Below are 23,768 nucleotides of genomic sequence, written 5' to 3'. Positions count from 1 at the left end.
TACCTCTGGGCATACACCAGTCTATTGCAAACAGCCCCAAATCCTGGGCCCCATGTTCTCCTAAGCCCCCATGTCTGGGTAGTGATTGATCACCGTAGCTAGCTCGGGGTCTCCAAGGCACATGCAGGTGCAGGCCCAGTGTCTGACCTCCTTCCTGGGCAGTAGGACCCTGAAGTTGTTGACTTGACGGCTGTTGCTGCATTCTGGGCTTCCACCAGCCGACTACCACTGTACCTTACACCCTGCAAAAAGTGCCTCAACCTTCCAGAGGCCCCAATTACTTAGGCATGTTCCTGCAGAGCTGACCTGGCTGTGGGAGCTCTGGTACCTTGATTAAACTCTTCAGGGATAACATAGCAGGAAAACAAGGAACACAGGCTTAGCAAAGAAATGTTTAACCACAATCACAGTCTAATAGCAATAGAGTTACAGTTCTATGAAAAACCAACAGGATCTTGTAAAGCAAGCCCTCTGCTCCAATCTCTCCCCTCCTGGGAGTCCTGGCATTGGTCAGCATTCTTAGACCAGGCAGCCCTTCCTGCCTTCTTGGCTTGGTCCTCTTGCACATCATGGTCGTCTGTCCCTTCTGAGAGAAGCATCCCTCTTTTATAGGGTTACCATACATCCTCATTTTCCAGGACCATTGCCTCTTTTTTGAGCCTCTGCCTCATCCTGGCAAATTTTTCAAACAACAGGCAATGTCCAGGATTTTTGCAGAGCAGATGCTGCAGCTCCGAAACAGCTCCAATTGGTCTGCTTCCCGAAGGGTCCATTCCCTTGCAGCCACAGCTGCAAGATCCCACCCACCCAGCCCCCAGCTTTGGGAAGGGGGTCCAACAGGGAGTGGCTGACTGATAGCTGTTGCTGCATTCTGGGTTCCATCAGCCAACTACCATTGTGTCAGGGATCGACACTGCCCTCTCCAATTCCCTTTCCCGCAGTGTCCTCTTTTTGGGAACCAGAAATATGGTAATCCTATACTCTTTTAAAACCATTTGCCCCCCATTTGCTTATGTCTTGGGCAGGAGAGTCCAAGTTCAGCATTCCCCACCCTTTTGCTTCTATGTAAAGTCATTCAAAGTCAATGTTCCAGTAGGAAAGAGTAATTCAGAGTTGATTGCCCAGTCACATCTTCTCTGACAGTCTTTCCACCAGGTGTCAAAGCACAGCCTCAAAATAGATGCTTTCACCCACAAAAGATCACACCCTACGAAGGTTACAATACAACGCAGAGGATATGAAACCCGTTGTTTCAGGGGCTGACATGGAGTTGACAATGACAGACCGATCCCCAATCGGTTAGATAGTTATAAACAACTTCTGACTTGCTGAAATCTGTAACTGATAACCATGTATAAAAGTCACTGTTTATAAATGGATACTTAACATAAACAGTGACCTTTAACTTATTATATGAGCACTCAGTCCAAAATCTTGCACAAAACAGAGTAAGACTTGGTACCTTCCCAAAAAAAATCACATTGAAAATTAGATATACAATTAAAACTTGCAAAGCACTGTATCAGCAAAAGATGGTCAAGCCTCACAAGTTGTATATTTTCTACCACTCACCCTTCTTTAGTGCATGACCAGTAGGTTGCTTTGTGAAATGGATATCAAGATAGTATCTGAACAGAGAAAACAGGTGCCTGGAGGACAAGTGGAGAAAGAAGTAGGGTAATTTTTTCAAAAGTGATTTAAGGCTCCTAAGTCTCTTAGATTTTTTGCAAACTTTATCCTCAAGTCTATTCTCCAGGACCATACCACTTTGGGGGAAAATCAGTGGACTGGTGATGAAAGGTCAGGACATTCAATGGAAGAGTGATAGTATGATGCCAAGTAGCCAATGAGACAGTCTTTTGAATGTCCTTTTTGTGTTACTTTAGTGCCTAGGAGCTCTAGTCACAGACCAGGATCCCATCGTGCTAGTCACTGTACAAACAGAACAAAGACTAGTCTCTACCCCAACAAGATTACAACTTAATATGAGACAAGACTTGTTTGTTCCAAGATGAATAGTGTAAAAAGTAATTTATATTTACCTGTTCATTTGATTCTTGTGGCCTGGTTGAAATAGCACAGACTGCTGGGTTTTCCTCTTCCTCAGTAGATACCAGGCAAGCTATACCAAAGTAGTATGGATTCTTCTGGCTACAGAGTCATCTCTCTACTATATGTTCTGATGGAACCCAGGTGAGAGTTTCTATAGCCTACAACTAGATCATGGCTGGGTCTCAACCATAGTGCTTTCCTCCTGTGTGGATACATGTGCTATTGCAACCAGGCCACAAATCAAGTTAACAGGTAAAGGAATAAAATTTGCACCAGTCTCTTGACACCAATTAGTAGATTTGGTAAATCACTCCCTGTAAAAATAATGGCATAATAGAGTCCAGAGATAGAGACTAGATAAAGAATTGGAGAAGAAAAGCCAGAAATATGCCAACACTGGAGAGAATGGGAAAGAACAATTTCTGAGATAAGGCGCTTCAGACTAGATCACATGTCTGAGCACTGTGCATCAGCTGCTGCCATAACTTTCAAATTGTGCACTTTACACACTTGTATAAGGTACTTCTAAATGGTAATCTTGCAGAGCTCCTCTAAAGGCACAACTCCACCTCAAATAAGAGACCTGGTGGAATATACAGTACTTTGATCCTTTTCAGAGAACTACAGCTAACTTGAAGCTTCCTGAATGCAAGCTCTTAACCACTTTGCCAGGAAGCCTTAAGTCTCTCCCTAACACCTTGGAAAATTATGACCTATAGAAAGGCTATGACCTATACAGTAATCTAGAGATGACAAGACTTTTCTTTCCTGCAATTCAAGTTAAGAAAGAAACTGAAATGGGAAGCTTCCTGTTTAAGTTGAAATTCTGATGCCATTTTAGGAAAGAAGCTCAGATACACAGAAAGGACAGTTTATCCTTGAGGAAAGCAGAAGAGACATGTTTATCAATTTGATTTTTTTGTTCAGATGTGTAAATGTTAATCTTAGTTAACAAATGGCAGAAGCAGAGACCAAGTGAATATTCCTTTACCACCAAAAAAGGGTAAAATATTTTCATATAATTGAGACAACATAATTGAAACTTTTACACATTGCTTTAACTTCATTAACATCTATCACTTTTAGCAATTACAAGATTCTGTATCAACAAGGTAAGATTCTTTATACTTAGGAATACTGTTAAAACAGTTTATTAAAATGCATTTTAAAAAATGCTCACAGTACAAAATTTGTTAGCGACCCAAACTGTGGGGTGTTTCTCTCTGCAGCAAAGCAGACAAGAGCAAAAACATTAAGAGTACAGAAATCAGGTTGGCAGAAGCCCACTAACAATCCCTCCCAAAAAAAAAAAAAAAGTGAATACGAAGATATATTGTATAGTTGAGCGCAGAGCTACAGATCAGCTGCTTTACATTGTATGGTCAAGCTTTTCAAGAGCAACAATTTTGTATGTACCCAACCTGAGATATCTTAAAAAGGCCTGATGTTTGGAAATGAAAAAGTGCTGAGCACCCACCCTTTGAAAAATCAGGGCTCTTTAAAGTGTCACAAGTTGAGCACACAAAAAGGAGGAATCCAAAAATCAAGGCACTTTTAAAAAACTTGGCCTGTGTAGACTCTTATGCAGATTTCTTTTATCACGTAGTCCAGTGCCCTTTTAAATAATGCTATTAATTGTATGCATCGAGGTATGATCCACTTTCTACCCTTCTCACAAGGGGAAGGAGCCACAAAACAGGAAAAGCCAGTAACAGCACAGACACTAAGTTACCATTTAGAGTGACTAGATAGCAAGTATGAAAAATCAGGACTGGGGATGGGGAGGTAATAGCTGCCTCTACAAGACAATGCCCTGAATATCAGGATTGTCCATACAATAAATCAGAACACCTGGTCACCCTATTGCCACTCCACATGGATGACCTAGGATTCACAGAATTAGAGCAAGAGTTTTCTGCACATCCTAAGGGTATGTGGGTGGCAGGCTATGCTGTTATCCCTCCTTACAAGGAACAGGATGCATGGAGGAAAAGGTGGCCCTATGCAAACTGTTTGAAAGCCTTTTTTAAAAAAAAAAGTTGGAGTCAACTCACTTACAACTTCGGTTTATCATAGAGGATCTGATCAAACCCAATCTACTGTCCTGTCTTTGATAATTACTGCTATCTGATACTTTAGGGGATGGAGAAATATATTTCATAGTGGACAATTATGGAATAATCTGCCAAAAAAAGGATATTCCTTGCTGAACTCAAGTATCCCAGGCAGTTCTATAATATTTTATCTTATCTAGTAAAACTGAGTATGATTTTATATCTATATAAATGTTTAATCCTTTTTTAAATTCTGCTAAGCTGTTGACCTCAGCTCTTGGGGTAATGAACTTCACAGACTTACTATGAATTGTACAAGATAATATTTCCTTTGATCAGGTTTTTAATTTGTAGCCTTCCCATTTCACTGAATGTCTCCTTGTGCTTGTACTGTGAAAGACTGAAGGACAGCAGCCACTTTACCTTCTGTACACAACTCATTTTGTATACTATTCTACAACCTATTTGTCCCTTTGCTAAGTAGTCCCAATCTTTTTAATTTATCCCTATGAAAGTCTAATTTTTGTTATTTTCAGAATTTTACTATTTTTTAATTTTACTTGTCTATAATACTGAAAGTCAAGAATTCCAAATATTTTACAAGAAAATCATATATTTTGTAAGTACTTTTTAATTTTGGATCATTCTTGCTCATATCTTTGTTTTAAAAAAGAACATTTTTATTTTGTATATTGCACAACACATCCTAAATGCTTTGAGATTATCTTCTGACTTTATCCCAAAATGTTTATTTGTACAAGTGTGAGAAAAATGCACACTTGGTTAATATTAAGCTTTTCCAAATAAGCAAAAAAAAATTACCAATTTATATGTTAGAGGTATTTTTCCACTGTTTTATCCTGCTTATGATTTCAACTGGTATCTGTGTTGTAAACAGCTCTTAAAAGATTTGTGGGGGGGGCGTTTTCAACACCAAACACATATTCTTGTTAAATCAATGGCACACTCTTGTTAAATCAATATTACATAAATCTTTCAAATAAGGAGCTCTGTTCAACCAACATCAAATTTGAGCTGGAATAGTACTATAATACTCCTGATTGATGGCTCATGGATAATGAACAACAACATTTTTGAGTGGCTTTTGATTCTACTAGAAAGGAAACAATCTACCTTAATGCAACATTCTAAACTCATTAAGCAGCAGCTGAAGAATATAATACAAAAGCCACAGTGCCTATGAACCTGCAAGTACTCCTACATTTTTTACTAGAACACCAAAATTTGTGCATTGCGCTTTAGATAGATTACATAAACACTTTTATACTAAATTTTAAAATAATCAGACTATGTTCTGGTTTTAAATGTTTATTTATAAGAAACATATTTTTCTACCCATATGGCCAACAAAAAAAGTTAATTTTTCAAAAATTTTAAACCATCAGTTTACCTTTTCCTGTAAGTTTCAGCATCAATGTTTTATTTAAAATAATAATTAAAAAAAGTCTAAATTTCAGCTGTTTTTTTTCCTGCTCAGTTGGAGCCAAAGAAATCAAGTACCTTTGACTGGAGAGCTGCAGGGAATAGGAGGAGAAAGTGATAAAATGTATTCATAATATACAAGTATAAAAATATGTTGCTTAGGATTCAGTATAATAATTTAATAACTTTTTGCTGTTTCATAAGTATCTGGGAATGGAACAGATACATGTCCTGATCCTGTCACAAGAGGTAGAATGCCAGCATTTGGTACAACGTTCCACGAGAGAGTCAAAGTGACATTTCTGTTTCCCCTGTAAAATCAAAATAGATCATCAGAAGAAATACTCAACTTATAAAGACATGTTACCTTGAATATGAATACTTTTCTGTGAGCCAAAATGATGAGCATTTTAAGTTTACACAGTTTGCATTCATTTACAATATTTGCACAAAGCTACTGCATGGAATATGACCTAGAGTCCGATAAATTTCCTGCAAAGTAGTTGAGAGTTCTCCACATCTTGCAGGACATGACTCTAGCTCTGCAGGCACAGACTGAAACCTGGCAGCCAACTGCTTCTGGCAGCCACTTGCTTTTCAGCCCACTGAATTGGGGGATAGACCGTGGAGATCTGGATCTCTACCACATAGCACATCTCATCAGCTGCTTTCTGAAGATGTAATTGTCTTGAAACAATTATAAGATTTAAAATAATGTAATGAGCTGTTAAATATTCATATTCCCCCTTACCTACCTACCTCCCACTCCTACCTCAGCAACACACAAATATCCAGAGTACAGAACAGCTACACTATAAAGAAATGTAATTTACTCACTTGAGACCATTTCCATCATCAAAGAAAAAGTATTTTGATTTCATGTCTTTTAGTAACAGCTTTGGACTATCTCCTCTCAAAATGATCTTGTCCCAAAGGACAACCTGGTTCAGGGCCTACAATTAAAATTAATCACTGAGTTAACACAATGAAGTATATCTGATCACGGAAATTACAAAGTATTACTGATTCAAGAAACTGAAATTGCAGAGCATAAACTTTGTTTTACGGATTGCAAGAGTAACAGAACTATGTCTCACAAGAACAAAGGTTTATCACTAAAATATTTAAATATGGTAGAGATAACAGATCTGACAGAACCTTATTTTAAGGATCGCAGATTTTAAAGACATACCAGTAAAAAGTATGATGTGTCAAGGATGCTAGTTTTTAATTGTAATTACAACTGTAAAAGTAAAAGTGATTTTAAACTCAAGAATGAAAGACTTGAGTTGTACTGAAGTCAAGCCCTATTATTTTGTTCAAAATTTTTACTTTTTTTTAAAAATGAAAGATTACTGTATTCAGATTTGTAAGTATAATTCCAAAAGAATAACTGCACCTCAGTAAGGTGTCCTGAATTCATAAGAGGTTTTATGCATCTCTTCTGAACTACTTAGTCAGCAAGGATGATCTGCCATATTGGGGTACTCAGAATTTTGTCTGGTGTCTTCTGATACAATTTGAACAAGGGACTAAAATATACCATTATAATGTACCAATTTATAAGAGCTGGCTGTTTATAAACTGAACTTATGAAATATAAAACAAGATAATGGACTCTTAAAGCCCATCTAATGGAAACAGAGAATTCTAAAAATTGATTCAGCAAGTGCAGTTGTGCTACCAGCATAGATGGAATATTACTTTATTTAAATGGTCATTAAAAGCAGATTAGGTAGTGACAGTCTTGAGAATGAATTTTAAAAATCAGTTTAAGAAAATTCTGACCTTTTTACAGTGGCAGAATAGCCATACCAGTTGAAACCGTTGAGAACAGCTGTTTTAAGTGACAATGGCGCCAAAGGGCTATCTATCAAAAGCTGTAAGGCATTTTAGCTATGTCACTATTTGAGAAAGTCAAAAGACTTTGGAATTCTTACTATTAAATATCAGCAAAAGCAAAAGTCAAAGATTGTAGGAATAAGTCAAAGTAGTATGAAATTTTTGTACCATAATCTTTCCTAGGATGATTATAGCATATTAAATAGCAACTAAACCAAATAGAAAATGTACACAATTAATATTATTTCATACTTACATTGTTTTTTGTTGAATATTCTGCAGATAAATACAGAAATAACTGTTTAACATTCCAATCAAATATAGTTTGCAGATGTGAGCAAGTTAAGAAAAATGGTATACCAATTTTATTTTTAAATGTTATTTCTACCAAATTCCAATATAGATCATCTCATAATCTAAGTACAATATAATTATAACATTTAAGATATTTTTCTACATTTCATCATAGCTGATGTTATCTGCTCTCCAGGGCATACTACTTAAAGGGTGTTCTAACAGGAACTTTAATTTTATTTTAGTCAATATGGAAAAAATTAAAGGTAATCAGTATCTCTTTAAAAGCATGAGAAATAATTTTTGTACCTGTCTAAGAGTAAGACTATGTTTTAGTCATTGGTATTTTTAGTAAAAGTCATGGACATGTCACAGGCAGTAAACAAAAATCCACTGGCTCGGAACCACAGCCAACGGGAGCCACAGCAGCAGTGCCTGTGGGAGGAGGCAGCGCGTGGAGTTAGGAGCAGAGGGAGGGACGTGTTGCCACTTCTGGGGAGCACCCCCAAAGTAAGCGCTGCCCAGAGCCCTCACCCCCTCCCATGCCCCAACACCCAGCCCCCCACCCAAAAGTCTCATTCTGCTCCTAGGAGTGGAAGGGGAGGCCCAGACTGCCCCAGCAGCAGCCAGTGGGACTGGCCCCGAGGCTGCCTCAGCTGCTCAGGCAGCCCCGGAGCCAGCTGCACTGGCTGCTGCAGAAGTCACAGAAGAGACTGGGACTAGGTGTGAGGTAGAGGGGAGACAGCTCTTGCAAGGAGCTGGGGCACAGTGGGAGAACTGGGATTGGCTGGGCAAAAGAGAGTGGGATAAGGAGCCAAAAGGGGAGAGAGAGGAGCCAGAGTAGAAACTATTAAGAAAGTGAAGAGGAATATAAAAGAAACAAAAACAAGAGACATGCAATCAAAGATAGAGGGAAAGGGGAGAAAGTAAAATGGGGAGAAAAACAGAGGACAGAAGTTTTGATATAATTGTGTATGCTGCTCAATAAATTATTTAGTAAATGAAGGACCATGTCTGCCTTCAATCTTTTAACAAAAATACTCCCACTGACATCCATATTATAGGTCAATAACTTTATAATCCAGGCTTTCCTAACAGAATGAGTTTGAAACCTGTGTCATAGATCTTTAAAGTATTCATAAAATATACATTACATAAACAATCCCTATGATTAACTATTTCTCTCCTTACCGACCTACACCCATACCATGGCTTTCCATATTAAGCAATATCACTCCTCCAATATTTGTCATGAGGATGCTTCAACAAGAATGACTGAGATGATCAGAGCTAACCCTGAGCCTACCACTATACACAGAAGACTTCAACCACCCAGGAGCATGCTTGTCATTGAGGCAACCGATGTGGGCCTATCTGTCCTACCCAGATTTCTCTGCGATGTTGATGTGGTTGCAGTTGATGTCAGATACCAGTCTCTTGACCCAATCATGTGTGTACCCAGCTTTATTTGCCACACTGCTCATGGGCCTTCTGACCTGATTTCAAACAGGCCAGGGTAAATGGGCAGCCAGTCTTCACATCTGGGACCAACAAAGAATCCTAAATGCAGCTGTGGGCAAACACGTCACACATTACTGATTACTGCACTCTCACCAGATTTAATGGTGGTTGGAGGACTCTGCACTTTGCTGATGAGGTTGCCATAAACTGTCTTGGTAAGCTCCTCATCCGATAAGAACTACAGTAGAACCTCAGAGCTATGAACGCCAGAGTTATGAACTGACCTGTCAACCACACATCTAATTTGGAACCAGAAGTACACAATCAGGCAGCAGCAGAGACGAAAAAAATTCCAATACAGTACAAATACTGTTAAATGGAAACTGCTTTAAATAAAAAAGGAAAGCAGCATTTTTCATCTGCATAGTAAAGTTTCAAAGCTGCATTGAGCCAATGTTCAGTTGTAAACTTTTGAAAGAACAACCATAACATTTTGTTCAAAGTTGTGAACGTTTCAGAGTTACAAACACCTCAGGTTGTTTGTAACTCTGAAATGTTTGTAACTCTGAGGTTCTACTGTATTTCTCTCCTCAGCCAATACATTCTCTAATTCCATTTACTTTAAAACACTGCTTTCCAGAGATATTGGTGGTTGTCCTCAAACTTTTTACTTTCTTAAGGTCTTCTGGTTTAAATATTTGAGGACTGGTTTCATACATTACAACCATAACCACTACGGAAGTGGTGTCAACAATACAGCAGAGTTTATATTTTAAGCATTAGTGTTTTTATAAAGGATATCTGCGGTAACATCAAATGTAACAAATCCTAGATCACTTCTTTCTCTAGGCCCAGTGAAGTCTTCCACATTTTTTCTAAAAAAAAAAAAAAACCAAACACAAAATTAGCATAGTTTGCATTACTTATTTGTTTTATGTCAATGAACATTCTTATTGTACAAGTTCCACCATTCTGATTGATTGATACACCCATTTATTGTATCTTGTCTTAATCAGATGGTAAGCACTTTAGGTCAAGAACATTGTTTTACTGTTTGTACACTTCCTAGCACAATGGGGCCCTTATCCTGATTGGTCCATTTAGGCACGACTAGAATTCAAATGATAAAATAAGTGTAATAATGTATGGACTTTTTCCTGCCTACAGAGACATGGGCAGCTCAAATGTACTTCATTTGATTTTAGTCAAGGATACATAGCCATCACCAACTAATCAATGCCAATTTGAACAACTGCAGCAGCAAAGTCAGTCATTCTGGTTGTACTACTATTTTCAGTCATGCCAACTGATTTTACATCATAAAGAGCCGCTTAGCCCATCTACACTAGCCACCTGTTAGCCCTGATTTCATATTTGTGCTACACACACACATTGTAAAGTTCTCCCTTGGCACGTACAATCCTCAAACAAAAAAATACTACATCGGTTGAAAGTTTATGCTCTCTCCACAATATTAAGTCATCATGCAGTTAATCATGACATAATTTGGTTGACAATGGATAAACCTCACCACCAAAACTTCAGGAACGTTGAACTTGACATTAAGATTTGCTCCAGACTGAACTGAGCTTATTCAAATCTCCATGCATAAAAACAGAAGAAAAAAACCTGGCCCCTGAGCTTTAAAAACAAAAAATTAAGTTTGCCACATTGATCAGTGCCTTCCTTACTTCAAAAATAAAGAAGCTAAGAAAGCCCAAAGTTTTGATTTGAAGACTGACTAGAGACTGTTCCTTCACACAAACAAACATATCTTCACAGTATATGCACCTACATGACAGGTGCATAGAGTCACTGTCAATCTGTTACGGGAAGAATCCACACATTAAACTGGAGTTTGGCCAAAAGAAACCCTTGTCAACATGTCTTGCCTTCATATAAAGCAGGAGTCTTGGTGTGTGTGATTGTGTGCAATTTATGCACTGCAACAGCTTTCACACAGAGAACTGGCAGAGAGGAGGAGAAAGGACACCAGTACAGCAGAGTTGACTGTCGTGGGGTTCCCTCATTGGCCCAGACACGGGGAAGTGAGAGACAGAGCCGGAAGGAAATGCAGAGGCAGACACTGACTGTACTTATTCTAGGCCCAAGCTACAGAGAGGAGATGGGGGGAGCTGCGGGGGGCACTGATGTGGCCAAAGATTTATTTAACGTCTCCCTAAAGCAATCAGGGCAGGCAGCGTCCCTAGAGTCCCGTGCCGCAGCCCCCTCGTTTCCAGGTGCTGGGTGCGGCCACGTCGCAGCCACCGGTCCACCCCCCCGGGCAGGGGGCGACGGCTGCTCCCCCTCCCCGCAGGCAGAGTGTGGCTCGGGGCCCTGTGTGCGCCAAGCCTCCCGCGGGCTCGGGGCGGGCACGGGGGGAAGGGCCCCGGGGCCGCACTCACAGCATGACCCGGGAGACGGCGATGCGGACGGGCACGCTGCGCTCCTTGAAGGCGGTGGTGATGAAGCAGCCGAAGGTCAGCGCCGCCATGACGCTCAGCGAGAAGGCGAAGAGCGAGTTGGCCCGGGACAACACCGTGTTCATCTCTCCGCCCGGCCCGGCCGCTCAGCCACGCAGGCCCCGGCCGCCCGGCCCCTCCCTGCCGCACCGCACGGGCGGACACCGCGGGCAGCCGGCTCGGCAGCGCCCGGTGACTGGGGCAGCAGGCGGCGGCGGGTCTCTGCGGGGCGAGGAGCAGCAGCAGCAGCCGCCCTGGTGCGTGAGCCACCGGCAGCAGCAGCAGAGAGGCCGGATGCGCCTGAGCCCGCCCAGCCAGCGGGGAGGAGCCGCGCGACCGCCCTCCTGGGGAGGCGGGACATCCGGCCCCTCACCCCGCCCGGCATCTCCTGCGCGCGCCCCCAACCGACAACCCGCCTCGCGCGCCCCTGTCCCAACAGCACCCACCCTCCAGCTCCACGCCTCGCGCCCTGCTCTGCCTTCACGCGCCTGCCCGCTAGCTTTAGAGGCGATCCTCCTTGAGTGTCTGTGTATTGGCCAGTCTCGCGTTCCCTTGGGTTTGGGATAGTCTCGCTCTGTCCAGCTCTCTTGTGTCACCCGTTTGGGTGTCTGTTACCAGCTCCAGTGACACAGGCTGATTTTGTTCTGGAGAGTCTGCTAAGCATTGCACGTTTCATTGTGCTACTAAGGAAGTCAGCTAGGCCTGGCCTGGAGTAGGAAAAATACTTGTATCTGGCAGCAGGTGTCAGCACCAGTTCACCTACATTTAGATGAAACTTCCTGAGTAAAGCAGGAAAAACGGTCTTCAACACCTCACAAGTTAAGTCTGGATCCTAGTGTGGTGGCTCTAGCAGTCAAGCTTGTTAGTTTCGATTTGCTATTGTTTTGGTCTGTTGTCCTGAGCGCTGTTTGATTTGGGTGAGGATTTGTGCCGTAGTGGTAGGAGTTTAGTGTTGAAGCCTTCCAGTGATGTCCCTGAAAAATTGATTGTGTTTTCAAAGTAATTGAAAAAGTCTCTGGCCCATTTGGCAGTGGCAAGTAGGACACATCCCCTGTAAAGGATTGAAAAGGATTAAATTTCTAGCCTTTCTGGTTGCAAAGATGACCTTCTAAATGTGAACAGAAGCAATGTTGTCCTGTATGTGTAGACAGACAGCTGCAGTGGCTCTGCTGCTGCTTATAGCTAAGGCTATGATTTAGTGTCACATATTTTTAATAAAAGTCATGTGCAGGTCACGGGCAGTAAACAAAAATTCACGCATGATCTGTCCGTGACTTTTACTAAAAAAAAAATACCCAACTAAATCTTGGGGCAGCCGCTGCTGTAGTGGGCTGCTGCTGTGGGGGGAGGGGCAGAGCCGACCCAGCGGCACCAGCTGCTTGAGGCCCCCAAAGCAGCAGCAGCTGGGGGCTGCCTTGGGAGCTGCTGAAGCTGTGGCTCCTCCAGCCACCCCAGGTACCATTGCTGGGAGCCACTGGGGCCAGCTGCATCGGCGTCTGCTTGGGTGGATACCGGTGCCAGCTGCTCAGGTGATTGGTGCTGCTGGCTGCAGGGCCGCACAAGCCGCTGGCTGCAGGGCCATTCCAGCAGCAGCCGGTGTGACTGTCCCCAAGGCCACCTGAGCAGCTGACCTTGGAGCCAGCTGATTGGGTGGCCCTAGGGTCAGCCACACTGGCCGCTGCAGAAGTCACGGAAAGTCATGGAATTGGTGACTTCTGCTACCTCCTTGACAAACAGGGAGCCCTACTTACAGCTTTCCCACTAAACATCAGTGAAACCAACAAGACTATGGTCAATTTCACTGCTGCTATTTAGAACCCTATGGGTAGAAATGAAATAGTCAAGTATAATATCACATTTTCACTTTGCTGTTGATTAGGAATACTATGAGCAGCTGGAGAAGAGGACTCCAGACCAGAAGCTGTGGAAAGGGTAAAGTACAGTAGAACCTCAACGTTAGGAACATCAGAGTTATGAACTGACCAATCAACCACACACCTCATTTAGAACCAGAAGTACTCAGCAGCAGAGACAGATTACAAAAAAGCAAATACAGTACACTACTAAAAAATAAAGAGAAAGTTTAAAAAAATTGACAAGCTTCAGAAACTGTTTCTATGCTTGTTTTATTTAAATTAAGATGGTTAATTAAGCATTTTTCTTCTGCATAGTGAAGTTTCAAAGCTGTATTAAGTCAATGTTCAATTGTAAACATTTGAAAGAACAACCATAATATTTTGTTTAGAGTTACGAACAACCTCCATTCTGAAGTGTTCGTAACTCTGAGGTTCCAGTGTAGTGAAATCGTTCCTAGCAGCAGTTAAGCTGCTGCTGGACAGGCAGATGGCCATGTAGAGTCCTCTCCATGGACTGTATGGGGAATTCTCTGCTTCCTACCTCCTTCTCAGCCCCACTTGGTTTCTCAGTGTGGAGCTGGAGAATGCAGAGAATGATAGGAGAGCACCTATTTAGGTGGAAGGGAAATTGTGGCCTCCCTATGCCTATAAAGAAAAGCTCAGTCTACTCAAAGGAGGGAGGCAGAGCAGGCAGCTGGTGCTATATTCAGAGGTAAAGAAGATACTCTGGAAAAAGATACTGGGTATGGGAGAACTGATTTATTTGGGAGAAGAGCATGGTGACACAGGTTTTCACCAGGGCTAATATGCTTAGTCCTGTGGCCAGTAAGTGTTGGAATATTTTTTTTTTTTAATTCCAGATCTACAATGTACATCAAATAACTTGACTAAAACTGATTCTAAATATGCTTTGGAGCCAAAGACAGCACATTTTTGGCATCAAGTTAATTTGCTTTTGCCCACTACATGGCATACAAAGCCTTATAAGGTAAAGTGCTTTTATACCTCACTGGTTTAGCTGAGACCTTCACACTTCATTGTGCTTTGCATTCCATGGCAAGAAGCCTGACTCACTGATCTCCCTCGCTGTGGTTTTATCTCAGTCCCTGAGTCAATTCTTTGTTCTCTGTCAGGTTGTATTTTTATGTCTCTTGTCAAAGTACCAATAGCTTTTAACTAGAGATTGCCATTCCTTTTCTCAAGCCAGGCTATGTTTTGCTGGGTCTGTCATCACTTAACTGATACTTCTTAGGGGAGGGGTTTAAAAAAAACCCCATTAATAGTAGGTTAACTACCCTACCATGTGACTGTGGTATAATCTTTTAAGTCTAACTCATGTCATGTAATTGAGGCCAGGAAATAAAAATGAGCCGCTTACCAGCACCAGTCATAACTTCTGACACCACACAATAAAGGTAACTAAATATTTGGCAAACATGGGTAAATGTAGTCACCTTTTTCTCTCAGTCACTCTGGAAGATAATATGACTGAGAATTGGAAGATTCTTTCACTTTCCTGAAAATGTGTGATATTGAGGAGAAATCAGAGAGATTGAAATCCTGCCCCCTCCTACATGTGGTAGATCTAACAGAATTATTGGAAATGTACGATAGATTCCAAAAGGATCATGAAGGACTGCAAATTACTAGACAAATAATTTAAAAAGTTTTAAATAATTTGAACCAATTAAAAATGTTACTTTACATTAACCTATGTACAAGATGAGACCATTGCCAATTATCTTAAAGACCTACTAAGTAAAACTGAGTAAGTTAAGGATTGATGGAGGTCCAAAAGATTTTAATAAGGCCAACAAATGTGAGGAAATAGTTGTGGCGGTCATGTCATGGCTTCAAAACACCGGAGTAGTTAGTATCCGTTTGGATTGCAAGCCAAAGTTTTTGGCAGCCCTGACTTGAAACAGAAAATATAAAACTTTTCACCTTCAACTCTCCTTTTGATAGATTGATATATCTCATGCGGAGGCAAAGCACCATATCCTCAATCTTTCAGAATCTGGAAAGGGTGGAAATAATAGTTGATGATCTGCTGATTATTGGGAAGAAAATAATTAACACAATGAGAGTATGTAATGTTCTGCAGTTTGCCAAAGATAATAACCTCAAATTGAACAGTAACAAATGCCAGATAGAGCTGCATAAATTTAGATCACTAGGATGGACTAAGTGACAGAGGAGTTTGAAAGGACCCATGAAAGGTGGAGGCAGTTGCATAAATGGAAAGACCTGCAAAATAAGGAGATTTATGGACATTAGAACTTAAATAAGCAAATTCACCTCTAATTTGTCACAATTAAGTGCTTCACTCAAAATAATGCTTGACAGGATAGAATGTCACCGGGATGATTAGCAACCATTAAGACATTAAAAAAAAGTGATATAGGAGTACAAGTATCAAAATATTTAGAGATTCAGAATGATCTGGAGATCTAGGTAGGTTAGAAATTGTCCCTCTGCAGATGGAATTGCAAGTACTCAAATATAAAACAATACCCGTTTCAAACTCCTTATTGTGGACATTGTTCCAAGACCACCTATAAATAGTGAATGCAAGTACCTGTAGGAAGAGGAGTTTAAAGTAAATAGGATGTCATTTATTTTATGTTTATACAGTGCCCAGCACAATAGGGTCCCAAATTTGATTGGGATCCCTTGGCAGTACAGTAATACAGTGCAAATATATATGACTCAAATATTACTCATTTTTTAAAAACAAATTGACAGCTTCAAGTGAGAAACAAATTACCTAACCTTATAACAGTTTAAAAGAACAATCCTGATGGATGGGCCGCAGAAAAAACCCACATACTTTCAAGCTTAAAAATGTACAATCTGAAAATCAGACCATGAAGGGTTTCATCTCAAGTTAAGTCTACTCTAGAGAAATGTACTTTATTCAATACTATTTGCTCCCTCTAAAACAAGTGATCAAACACAAAGGCTGTGGCTACACTTGTGAGTTGGAGCGCATTAAATCAGCCCCGGGCGGCCTAACTCCTGAGGTGTCCACACTGGCAAGGCACATAGAGCGCCCGGACTCTGCAGCGGGAGCGTCCCTGGTAATTCACCTCCACGAGAAGCATAAAGTTTGCTGCGCCCTGGCTAGAGCGCTGCGGTGCCAGTGTGGATGCCCTGGTCTATTAATGTGCTCTGATTGGCCTCCATGAAGTGTCCCACAATGCCTGTTCTAGCCACTCTGGTCATCTCTTTGAACTCTACTGCCCTGCCATCAGGTAACCAACCATCAGACCCGTCCTTTAAATTCTCTGGGAATTTTGAAATTGCCCTTCCTGTTTGTTCAGAAAGGCGTATAACGCTCTCAGCACATTTTTCCAGATGACCATGCCTCCACACACTAGGCGATCCCCAGTATGGAGCAATGGCGAGATGCTGGACCACATTAGTGTTTGGGGGGAGGAAGCTGTCCAGTCCCAGCTGTGCTCCAGCCGTAAAAATTACGATACCAATGGGCAGATATCAAGGGCCATGATAGGAAGGGGCCATGACTGGGATGCAGTGCAGGGTTAAAGTGAAGGAGCTGCGGAATGCCTACCACAAAGCACGGGAAACCGAAAGGCTCCGCCAGGAGAATGCAGATCGCCGGCAACAACCATGGAGCGGCTCCTAAGCATTATGGAGCACCAAGCAGACTCGATGCAGGTGCTCACAGCACTGCAGATGGAGCAGATCTGCGCCTCCCCCCCCCACTGCAGCCCTTGTCTCAAAACTCTTTTCCTTGTGCACCCATGTTACCACCAACCCACTTTCCCCAACATCAGGTTTCTTATTGCCACCAGCTGCCTCCAACATCTGTAGCTTCATCACCCAGCTCTGCAAACTATGCCCTTACCCACTGCACTCAACCCCCATCAGCATGCACGGCACTCCAGACAGGAAGGCTGAATATGATAACAGGATATATGTAAATCTGTGATTGTCTCATCCCCACCCCGCCCCCTTCCCTCCTCCCACACTGCACAGATGTGTCATGCCATGTGTGGTTCCCCAGCAGTTGTGTTTCTTTTTAATAAATGAATTTTTTGGCTTTGCAAACATTCTTTATTGCATTAAGTAAAAGATAGTGTAGCCCAGGAAAGCAACAGGCACTGCAAGTCAGTGCATCATACAAACAACAAACACAGATGCCTACTAGCATTGGAACCGCTGCACTTCACTCCCGTTCAGGGCTCCCAAACATTACTGGTTGCTTTCAGCATCGAATTGCTCCCTCAAGGCATCCCTAATCCTTACAGCCCCATGCTGGGCCCCTCTAATAGCCCTAGTCTCTGGCTGTTCAAATTCAGCCTCCAGGTGTTGAATCTCCATGGTCCATGCCTGAGTGAAGCTTTCACCCTTCCCTTCACAAATGTTATGGAGGGTACAGCACGTGGCTATAACCGTGCGGATGTTGTCATTGGCCAGGTCCAGCTTCCCATACAAACAGCGCCAGCGGCCCTATAAACGGCCAAAAGCACACTCAACAGTCATTCTGCACCGACTCAGCCTGTTGTTGAAGCGCTCCTTTGTGGGGATGCATCATCCCTATGCTGCCTTGGTGGAAAGTTACAGCAGCAGCACATCAAGAATAGAGGAGTTAGATAAAGTTGTTATGAGAAAGTTGAGAGCTAGCCCGTGGGAGACAGACACCAGGTGGCCTAGCTGGGATCGGTTTCAAGGTGATAAACAAGTCCATAATCAGATGGATTGCATGGGAAATGGGAAACCAGTAAGCAAAGGGCCATGCATGTGAAAAGTGTGTGTATTGGACAAAGGACCAATCAGCAGCAATGTAATGTTGGTGTGTCTGATGTTTGCTAATATGGAGAAGCCTATATAATATGATGCATTGTACACAATAAATGATTCTGCTTGCAATCATATTGGTTGTTGTGCTTTATCCGTCCCGCATGTAACGCAACAAATGGTGACCCCGACTTGATGCGATTCGAATAAGTCGGATCGTTCGTCGAGAGTGGAAAAGCAGGGATTACAGCCGGCAGGAGGTACCGTGGAATAGCGGCTTCTGGGCGTCCGAGAGAGGCACGTTTGAGCGGCTGCGGGTTACAGCTGCTGCAGGAGGTACCGTGGAATAGCGGCTCCTGGGCGTCCGAGAGAGGCGCATTTGAGCTCACAGGTGTTTGAGCTCATAGGTAAACGGCTGGCTAAGTTATGAGTACCGCTGTATCAGCTGAAGAAAAGATAACACAGAAGCTTTTATTGCACATCATGAACCGACAGGGGGAAAAGATTTCCCCTGCTGCACTGACTCACTTATTAAGAAAAGAGGGGGAGCTAGGGAGGCTCCTCCTAACCGCCCTTCGGGCCCAGGACGAGGAGGTGCTCCGCTGGAAGCGAGCCCTGGACAGGAAGACGTTGGAGTGCACGGCGCAGGCAGAGGCTCGTGCCGTGGCCCCGGAGGTCGTTTGGACCTACAAGCAAGTAAGTTGTTTTGGCAGGAACCTGGAGAAGGCGTCCTACGCTGGCTGGTCTGAGCCTGGGACAATGCAGAGAAAACTGTTATGCTTCTCCGGTATGAGCAGCAACAGCTGGGTGTTCTGACACAGGATGCACAGATTAAAAGAAGCCAGGCAGGGAAGGAAAAAGAACAGAATGAGTTAACCGAAGAAATCTTTCTGGCCCCAGTCAAGGACACGCCGCTCAGCTAAGACTTGGCGGACAGCCAAGGAAAAGGGAGGCTTGACTGGGCCCAAAAAGCTGTGAGAGCTGAAAAACCCTGCCAGGCACTAACGGAATGTGTTAGCTGTCTCTTCTCACAGGTATGGAAGAGCTGCCCAAAGACCCTAGCAGCCCTGCCACTCCTTGGAACCAGGAGACTGACTGCCTGGACCCATGATTCTCACTGCAAAAAGACCCCTCCACATCAGAAGAATTCTCCTACTGATGATTAGCCGATTTTCTTTTCTAGCTTTACTGTGCTTCTGGATAGCAGGAAAAAAGGACAAGATGACGTGCTGGTTAACCTCTCCCTTGTCCTTTGGCAGCCCCCATTGTGTCATTGGATTCTTTTGAAAGAAGCAAAATCACTACAGGATGATGTCCTGGTAATCTCCCCCGTAGAAGCTGAACCACGACGGTGGTGGAAAAGAAGAAAAAACACTCACATCACTGACATTGCCAAAGTCCAGAAATTCCTGACTAAAAGGACATTAAGAACTGACCCCGGTGAAGAAACAAAGAATTGTACACTGGCAGGAAGAAATTTGGGACTCCTGCTGAGAAATGTGGTATTGATTGGATTTTGGGGTTTATTTTACAGGTTGCGCCCTGTGTTTTGGATAAATCCTTCAGTATGCATGTATTGCCCTCCCTAATTGGATTGTAAATGATATTGCCCTTATTTAGTTTTTTATTGTTGGAGCTCCGCTAACCCAAGTACAGACTGGAGTTGGTGAGTTACATGTCATTTCCGCCATTGGTTTTAGGATCCAAAGGCTGCTGGCAGAGATGGTATGGGCTATTACTGAGGCTGGGAAAGCATTGCAGTGGGATTTAGTACGTTTAAAATCCTGAATGACCAGCGGGTGGCCATTCGGAGTGATTTTGAGCACCAGGATGGCCCACTGCCCTTATTAATACATCAGAAGTACCATCTGATCTGGTCATGGAGACATACCTGGACACTGTCTGGGTGGAAGTGTGAACATTCGCAGTGCTCCTCCCCAGCATTTGGACCGGTTAGGGTGGGTGAGGGCTCTCACATACCGAATCCTGCCGGGTCCATGGGGAGGATGAATGTGGAACTAATTACCCCCTCATTACTAACCCCAGCTTTCTAGAGCTTGATTTGCTTTTTGTTTTTAAAGTTTGAGAAAACTCAGCCAAAAGTTTGTTGAGTATTCTCAAAGGGGGGAGTTGTTGGTGTTATTAGGCATACATCTAGGTAATTTGGAAGAATGGCTTTGGGCCTATGTGACCCAAAGTACCTTTATGTAAAGTGTTTTTGTTAGCCTTACTAGATTTTTGTAATTTTTTGTGTTATGTGCTGATTAGCAGATGCTGTAATTAAAGTTATATGCATGAGAATGTAGCCCCCACGGTGGGAAAGTACAGATAACTGTTCTCAGAAGAGACCAGAAGGGTGGGGGCTAGTTCAGAAGCCCAGTCTCCTAGCTAAATTGGTAGTGAAATAAGTTTGTGCCTAGGATAGGGACGGTTCAGCAAGAAAAAAAAAGGATCGGGCCCAGGCGGGCAGACAACAGACAGAGAGATTGGAGAACAGGTTGGAAACTTTCGAGGGTGTAGCGGGAGAAAGAAGTAATTAAGCATAAGCATGGGAATTTCAAATATCCAGGAGGATATTTGGAATGGTGATTTGGATTAGTAAGTGGCTGTTGGGAGAAGAGCAAGTGATTTTAGGGAAAGTGAAAAGTTAATTTTGTAGTTGCTGGAGGGAACAGCAGTTGAATTTTGTAAAGATGCTAAAGAGAAAAGTTTTTGGTGTTTTTGAAGTGTTTGTAAATAAATTCAGGCGAAGAAATTAGTTTGCAATGAAGTTTGGAGAGGTTTACTGAAAGTCTCTTTAAGAAAAGAGGGGGAGATGTGGGGATGCATCATCCCTATGCTGCCTTGGTGGAAAGTTACAGCAGCAGCACATCAAGAATAGAGGAGTTAGATAAAGTTGTTATGAGAAAGTTGAGAGCTAGCCCGTGGGAGACAGACACCAGGTGGCCTAGCTGGGATCGGTTTCAAGGTGATAAACAAGTCCATAATCAGATGGATTGCATGGGAAATGGGAAACCAGTAAGCAAAGGGCCATGCATGTGAAAAGTGTGTGTATTGGACAAAGGACCAATCAGCAGCAATGTAATGTTGGTGTGTCTGATGTTTGCTAATATGGAGAAGCCTATATAATATGATGCATTGTACACAATAAATGATTCTGCTTGCAATCATATTGGTTGTTGTGCTTTATCCGTCCCGCATGTAACGCAACACTCCTTGCTGCTGTCAAGGCTTCCTGTGTATGGTTTCATGAGCCACGGCATTAAAGGGTAAGCAGGGCCTCCCAGGATCACAATGGGCATTTCGACTTCCCCTACGGTGATCTTCTGGTCTGGGAAGAAAGTCCTGGCTTGCAGCTTCCTGAACAGGCCTGTGTTCCGAAAGATGCATGCATCATGCACCTTTCATGAGCCACGGCATTAAAGGGTAAGCAGGGCCTCCCAGGATCACAATGGGCATTTCGACTTCCCCTATGGTGATCTTCTGGTCTGGGAAGAAAGTCCTGGCTTGCAGCTTCCTGAACAGGCCTGTGTTCCGAAAGATGCATGCATCATGCACCTTTCCAGACCAGCCTGCATTAATGTCCATGACACACCCACGGTGATCCACAAGTGCCTGGAGAACCATCGGAAAATACCCCTTCCGATTTATGTACTCAGAGGCTAGGTGATCTGGTGCCAGAATTGGAAAATGCATCCCATCTATCACCCTCCTCAGTTAGGGAAACCCATTTGTGCAAAGCCCCCCACAATGTCACACACGTTGCCCAGAGTCTTGGTTCTTCTAAGCAGGATGCGATTAATGGCCCTACACACTTGCATCAACATGATTCCAACAGTTGACTTTCCCACACCGAACTGGTTAGCGACAGATCAGTAGCTGTCTGGAGTTGCCAGCTTCCAGACTGCAATAGCCATGCACTTGTCTACCAGCAGAGCAGCTCTCAATCTCGTGTCCTTGCGCTGCAGGGTAGGGGCAAGCTCAGCACACAGTCCCATGAAAGTGGTTTTCCTCATCCGAAAGTTCTGCAGCCACTGCTCATCATCCCAGACTTGCATCTCAGTGCTTGTTTCCTGAGCCCAAAAGTGGCGTTCCACTGTGGTGAGCATGTCTGTGAATGCCACAAGCAATCTCATGTCATATGCATTATGCGTGTCGACATCGGACTCCTCACTGTCACTTTAGCTTAAGGAATAACTCAACTGCAATTTGTAACGTGCTGGTGAGACCCATCAGCATATTCCTCACAAGTTCGAGATCCATTCCCGCAAACCGAAAGGGAAGACAGAGTGTGCAGTACAAAAATGGTTGAAAGATGGCGCCAAATGTGGACAGAAGCACAGGGATTGCTGGGATGCAAAGCATTGCATCACAGGGCATTGGGACAGGACCCAGGATGCCCCGTGCCTCCCCTCCTCCTTCCCACAAGCCACAGCACCAGAATGGGAAGAGGTGCTCTGTAGGATAGCTGCCCATAATGCACCGCTCCCAATGCTGCTGCAAGTGCCACAAATGTGGCCGCGCCACTGTGCTTGCAGCTGATAGTGTGAACACACGGTAGTGCTTTTCCTGCAGAGGTCTCTGAGGGCTGGTTTAACTCCTGGCACTCTACATCTGCAAGTGTAGCCATGGCCAAAGTGTTCCAAAATTTAACGTGTACTAATACCATTTGGATAAGACTGTGTTAGTGGATTTAAGTACTGTGTTAGTCTGAACTGTTTGTTTTAGTTCTAATGTGGATGCACACTAGCTGAAACCGTTCTAGTCTTTTCACTAATATTTCAGTGCACTGGTAGCTTTTTAAAAATCTTCTAGAATATATTACTTCTGGGAGTTGCGCTGGAATAACTATCCAGAGAGCAATGCTTTAGGTGAGTGCTTGGGCCATACCTGCAAAGGTTCTTAACATAACTCAGAATGGTTAGTATGGATACACTTAACCATTTGCTTAACCTGGTTAAATACAAACAGTTCAATTTAACGAATCCAGTTTTCTAGCACAGACAAAAGTTCAGTGCCCATGTTATACGATCTTATCGTAAATGAGTAGATAGAGTTGTTAAGTAGACCAAACACATTCATGTGATGACGTTGCTGATAGCAGGGACTGTTTGATATTAGACCAACAGTTATGATGGAATCTGTCACCATGTGACTGGCAGTTATCCATTGCGTATCGTGTGAAGTGGTGGTACTTTAAAAATACTGTAAAGTGGTATATAAGAACTGGAGAAATATGAAATCTAGAACTTGATTCCTGCAAAAGTATTTCAGTTAATTTTTATTATTCTGAATGTTCATTAAATGAGAGAACATTTTAATGACTTAGAAATGCCATAGGATATCTAAATCCTCTAAGACAGTAACACTGTTGTCTTGGAATATAATTATTTAAGTCAGAACTATGTTGTTTTTGTCTCCAGGGATGAGCATCTATATATTAAAGCTAACAAAATAAGCAACAATATTTTTAACAACAAGCAGGAGCAGCATGAAAAGTCAAGTGTATTAAACTGACTGAAATTCAATTTGAACTGTAA

The 23,768-nt window shown here is 42.8% G+C and overlaps 1 protein-coding gene and 2 long non-coding RNA genes across 3 annotated transcripts in view; 1 reads left to right on the top strand and 2 right to left on the bottom strand.

The window, feature by feature from the left end:
• Positions 1-3,187: 3,187 nt before the first annotated feature.
• SPCS3 (signal peptidase complex subunit 3) lies at positions 3,188-11,989 on the bottom strand. The gene is made up of 5 exons (XM_039539728.1): positions 11,552-11,989; positions 9,948-10,021; positions 7,648-7,724; positions 6,387-6,502; positions 3,188-5,860 (listed from the first exon to the last, which is right to left on the bottom strand). Exons 1-5 carry the CDS (start codon positions 11,692-11,694, stop codon positions 5,728-5,730), a joined length of 543 nt encoding a protein of 180 aa, XP_039395662.1. The 5' UTR covers positions 11,695-11,989; the 3' UTR covers positions 3,188-5,727.
• LOC120405864 lies at positions 11,961-14,728 on the top strand. The gene is made up of 3 exons (XR_005598919.1): positions 11,961-12,426; positions 13,488-13,540; positions 14,325-14,728. It is a non-coding gene; the product is annotated as an uncharacterized LOC120405864 (long non-coding RNA).
• The window catches only part of LOC120405863, a 106,356-nt gene continuing 95,002 nt past the window's right edge, over positions 12,415-23,768 (bottom strand). Inside the window, exons 7-8 of the long non-coding RNA XR_005598918.1 lie at positions 15,409-15,481; positions 12,415-12,659 (exon numbers count right to left, since the gene is read on the bottom strand). This is a non-coding gene — a long non-coding RNA (uncharacterized LOC120405863). The remainder of the gene's footprint in view (positions 12,660-15,408; positions 15,482-23,768) is intronic.

This window comes from Mauremys reevesii, linkage group 5, assembly GCF_016161935.1.
Source record: "Mauremys reevesii isolate NIE-2019 linkage group 5, ASM1616193v1, whole genome shotgun sequence".
Lineage (NCBI taxonomy): Eukaryota > Metazoa > Chordata > Testudines > Geoemydidae > Mauremys > Mauremys reevesii.
The sequence above is the reverse complement of the archived record's forward strand: the minus strand, read 5'-3'. Positions and strand labels throughout refer to the sequence as shown.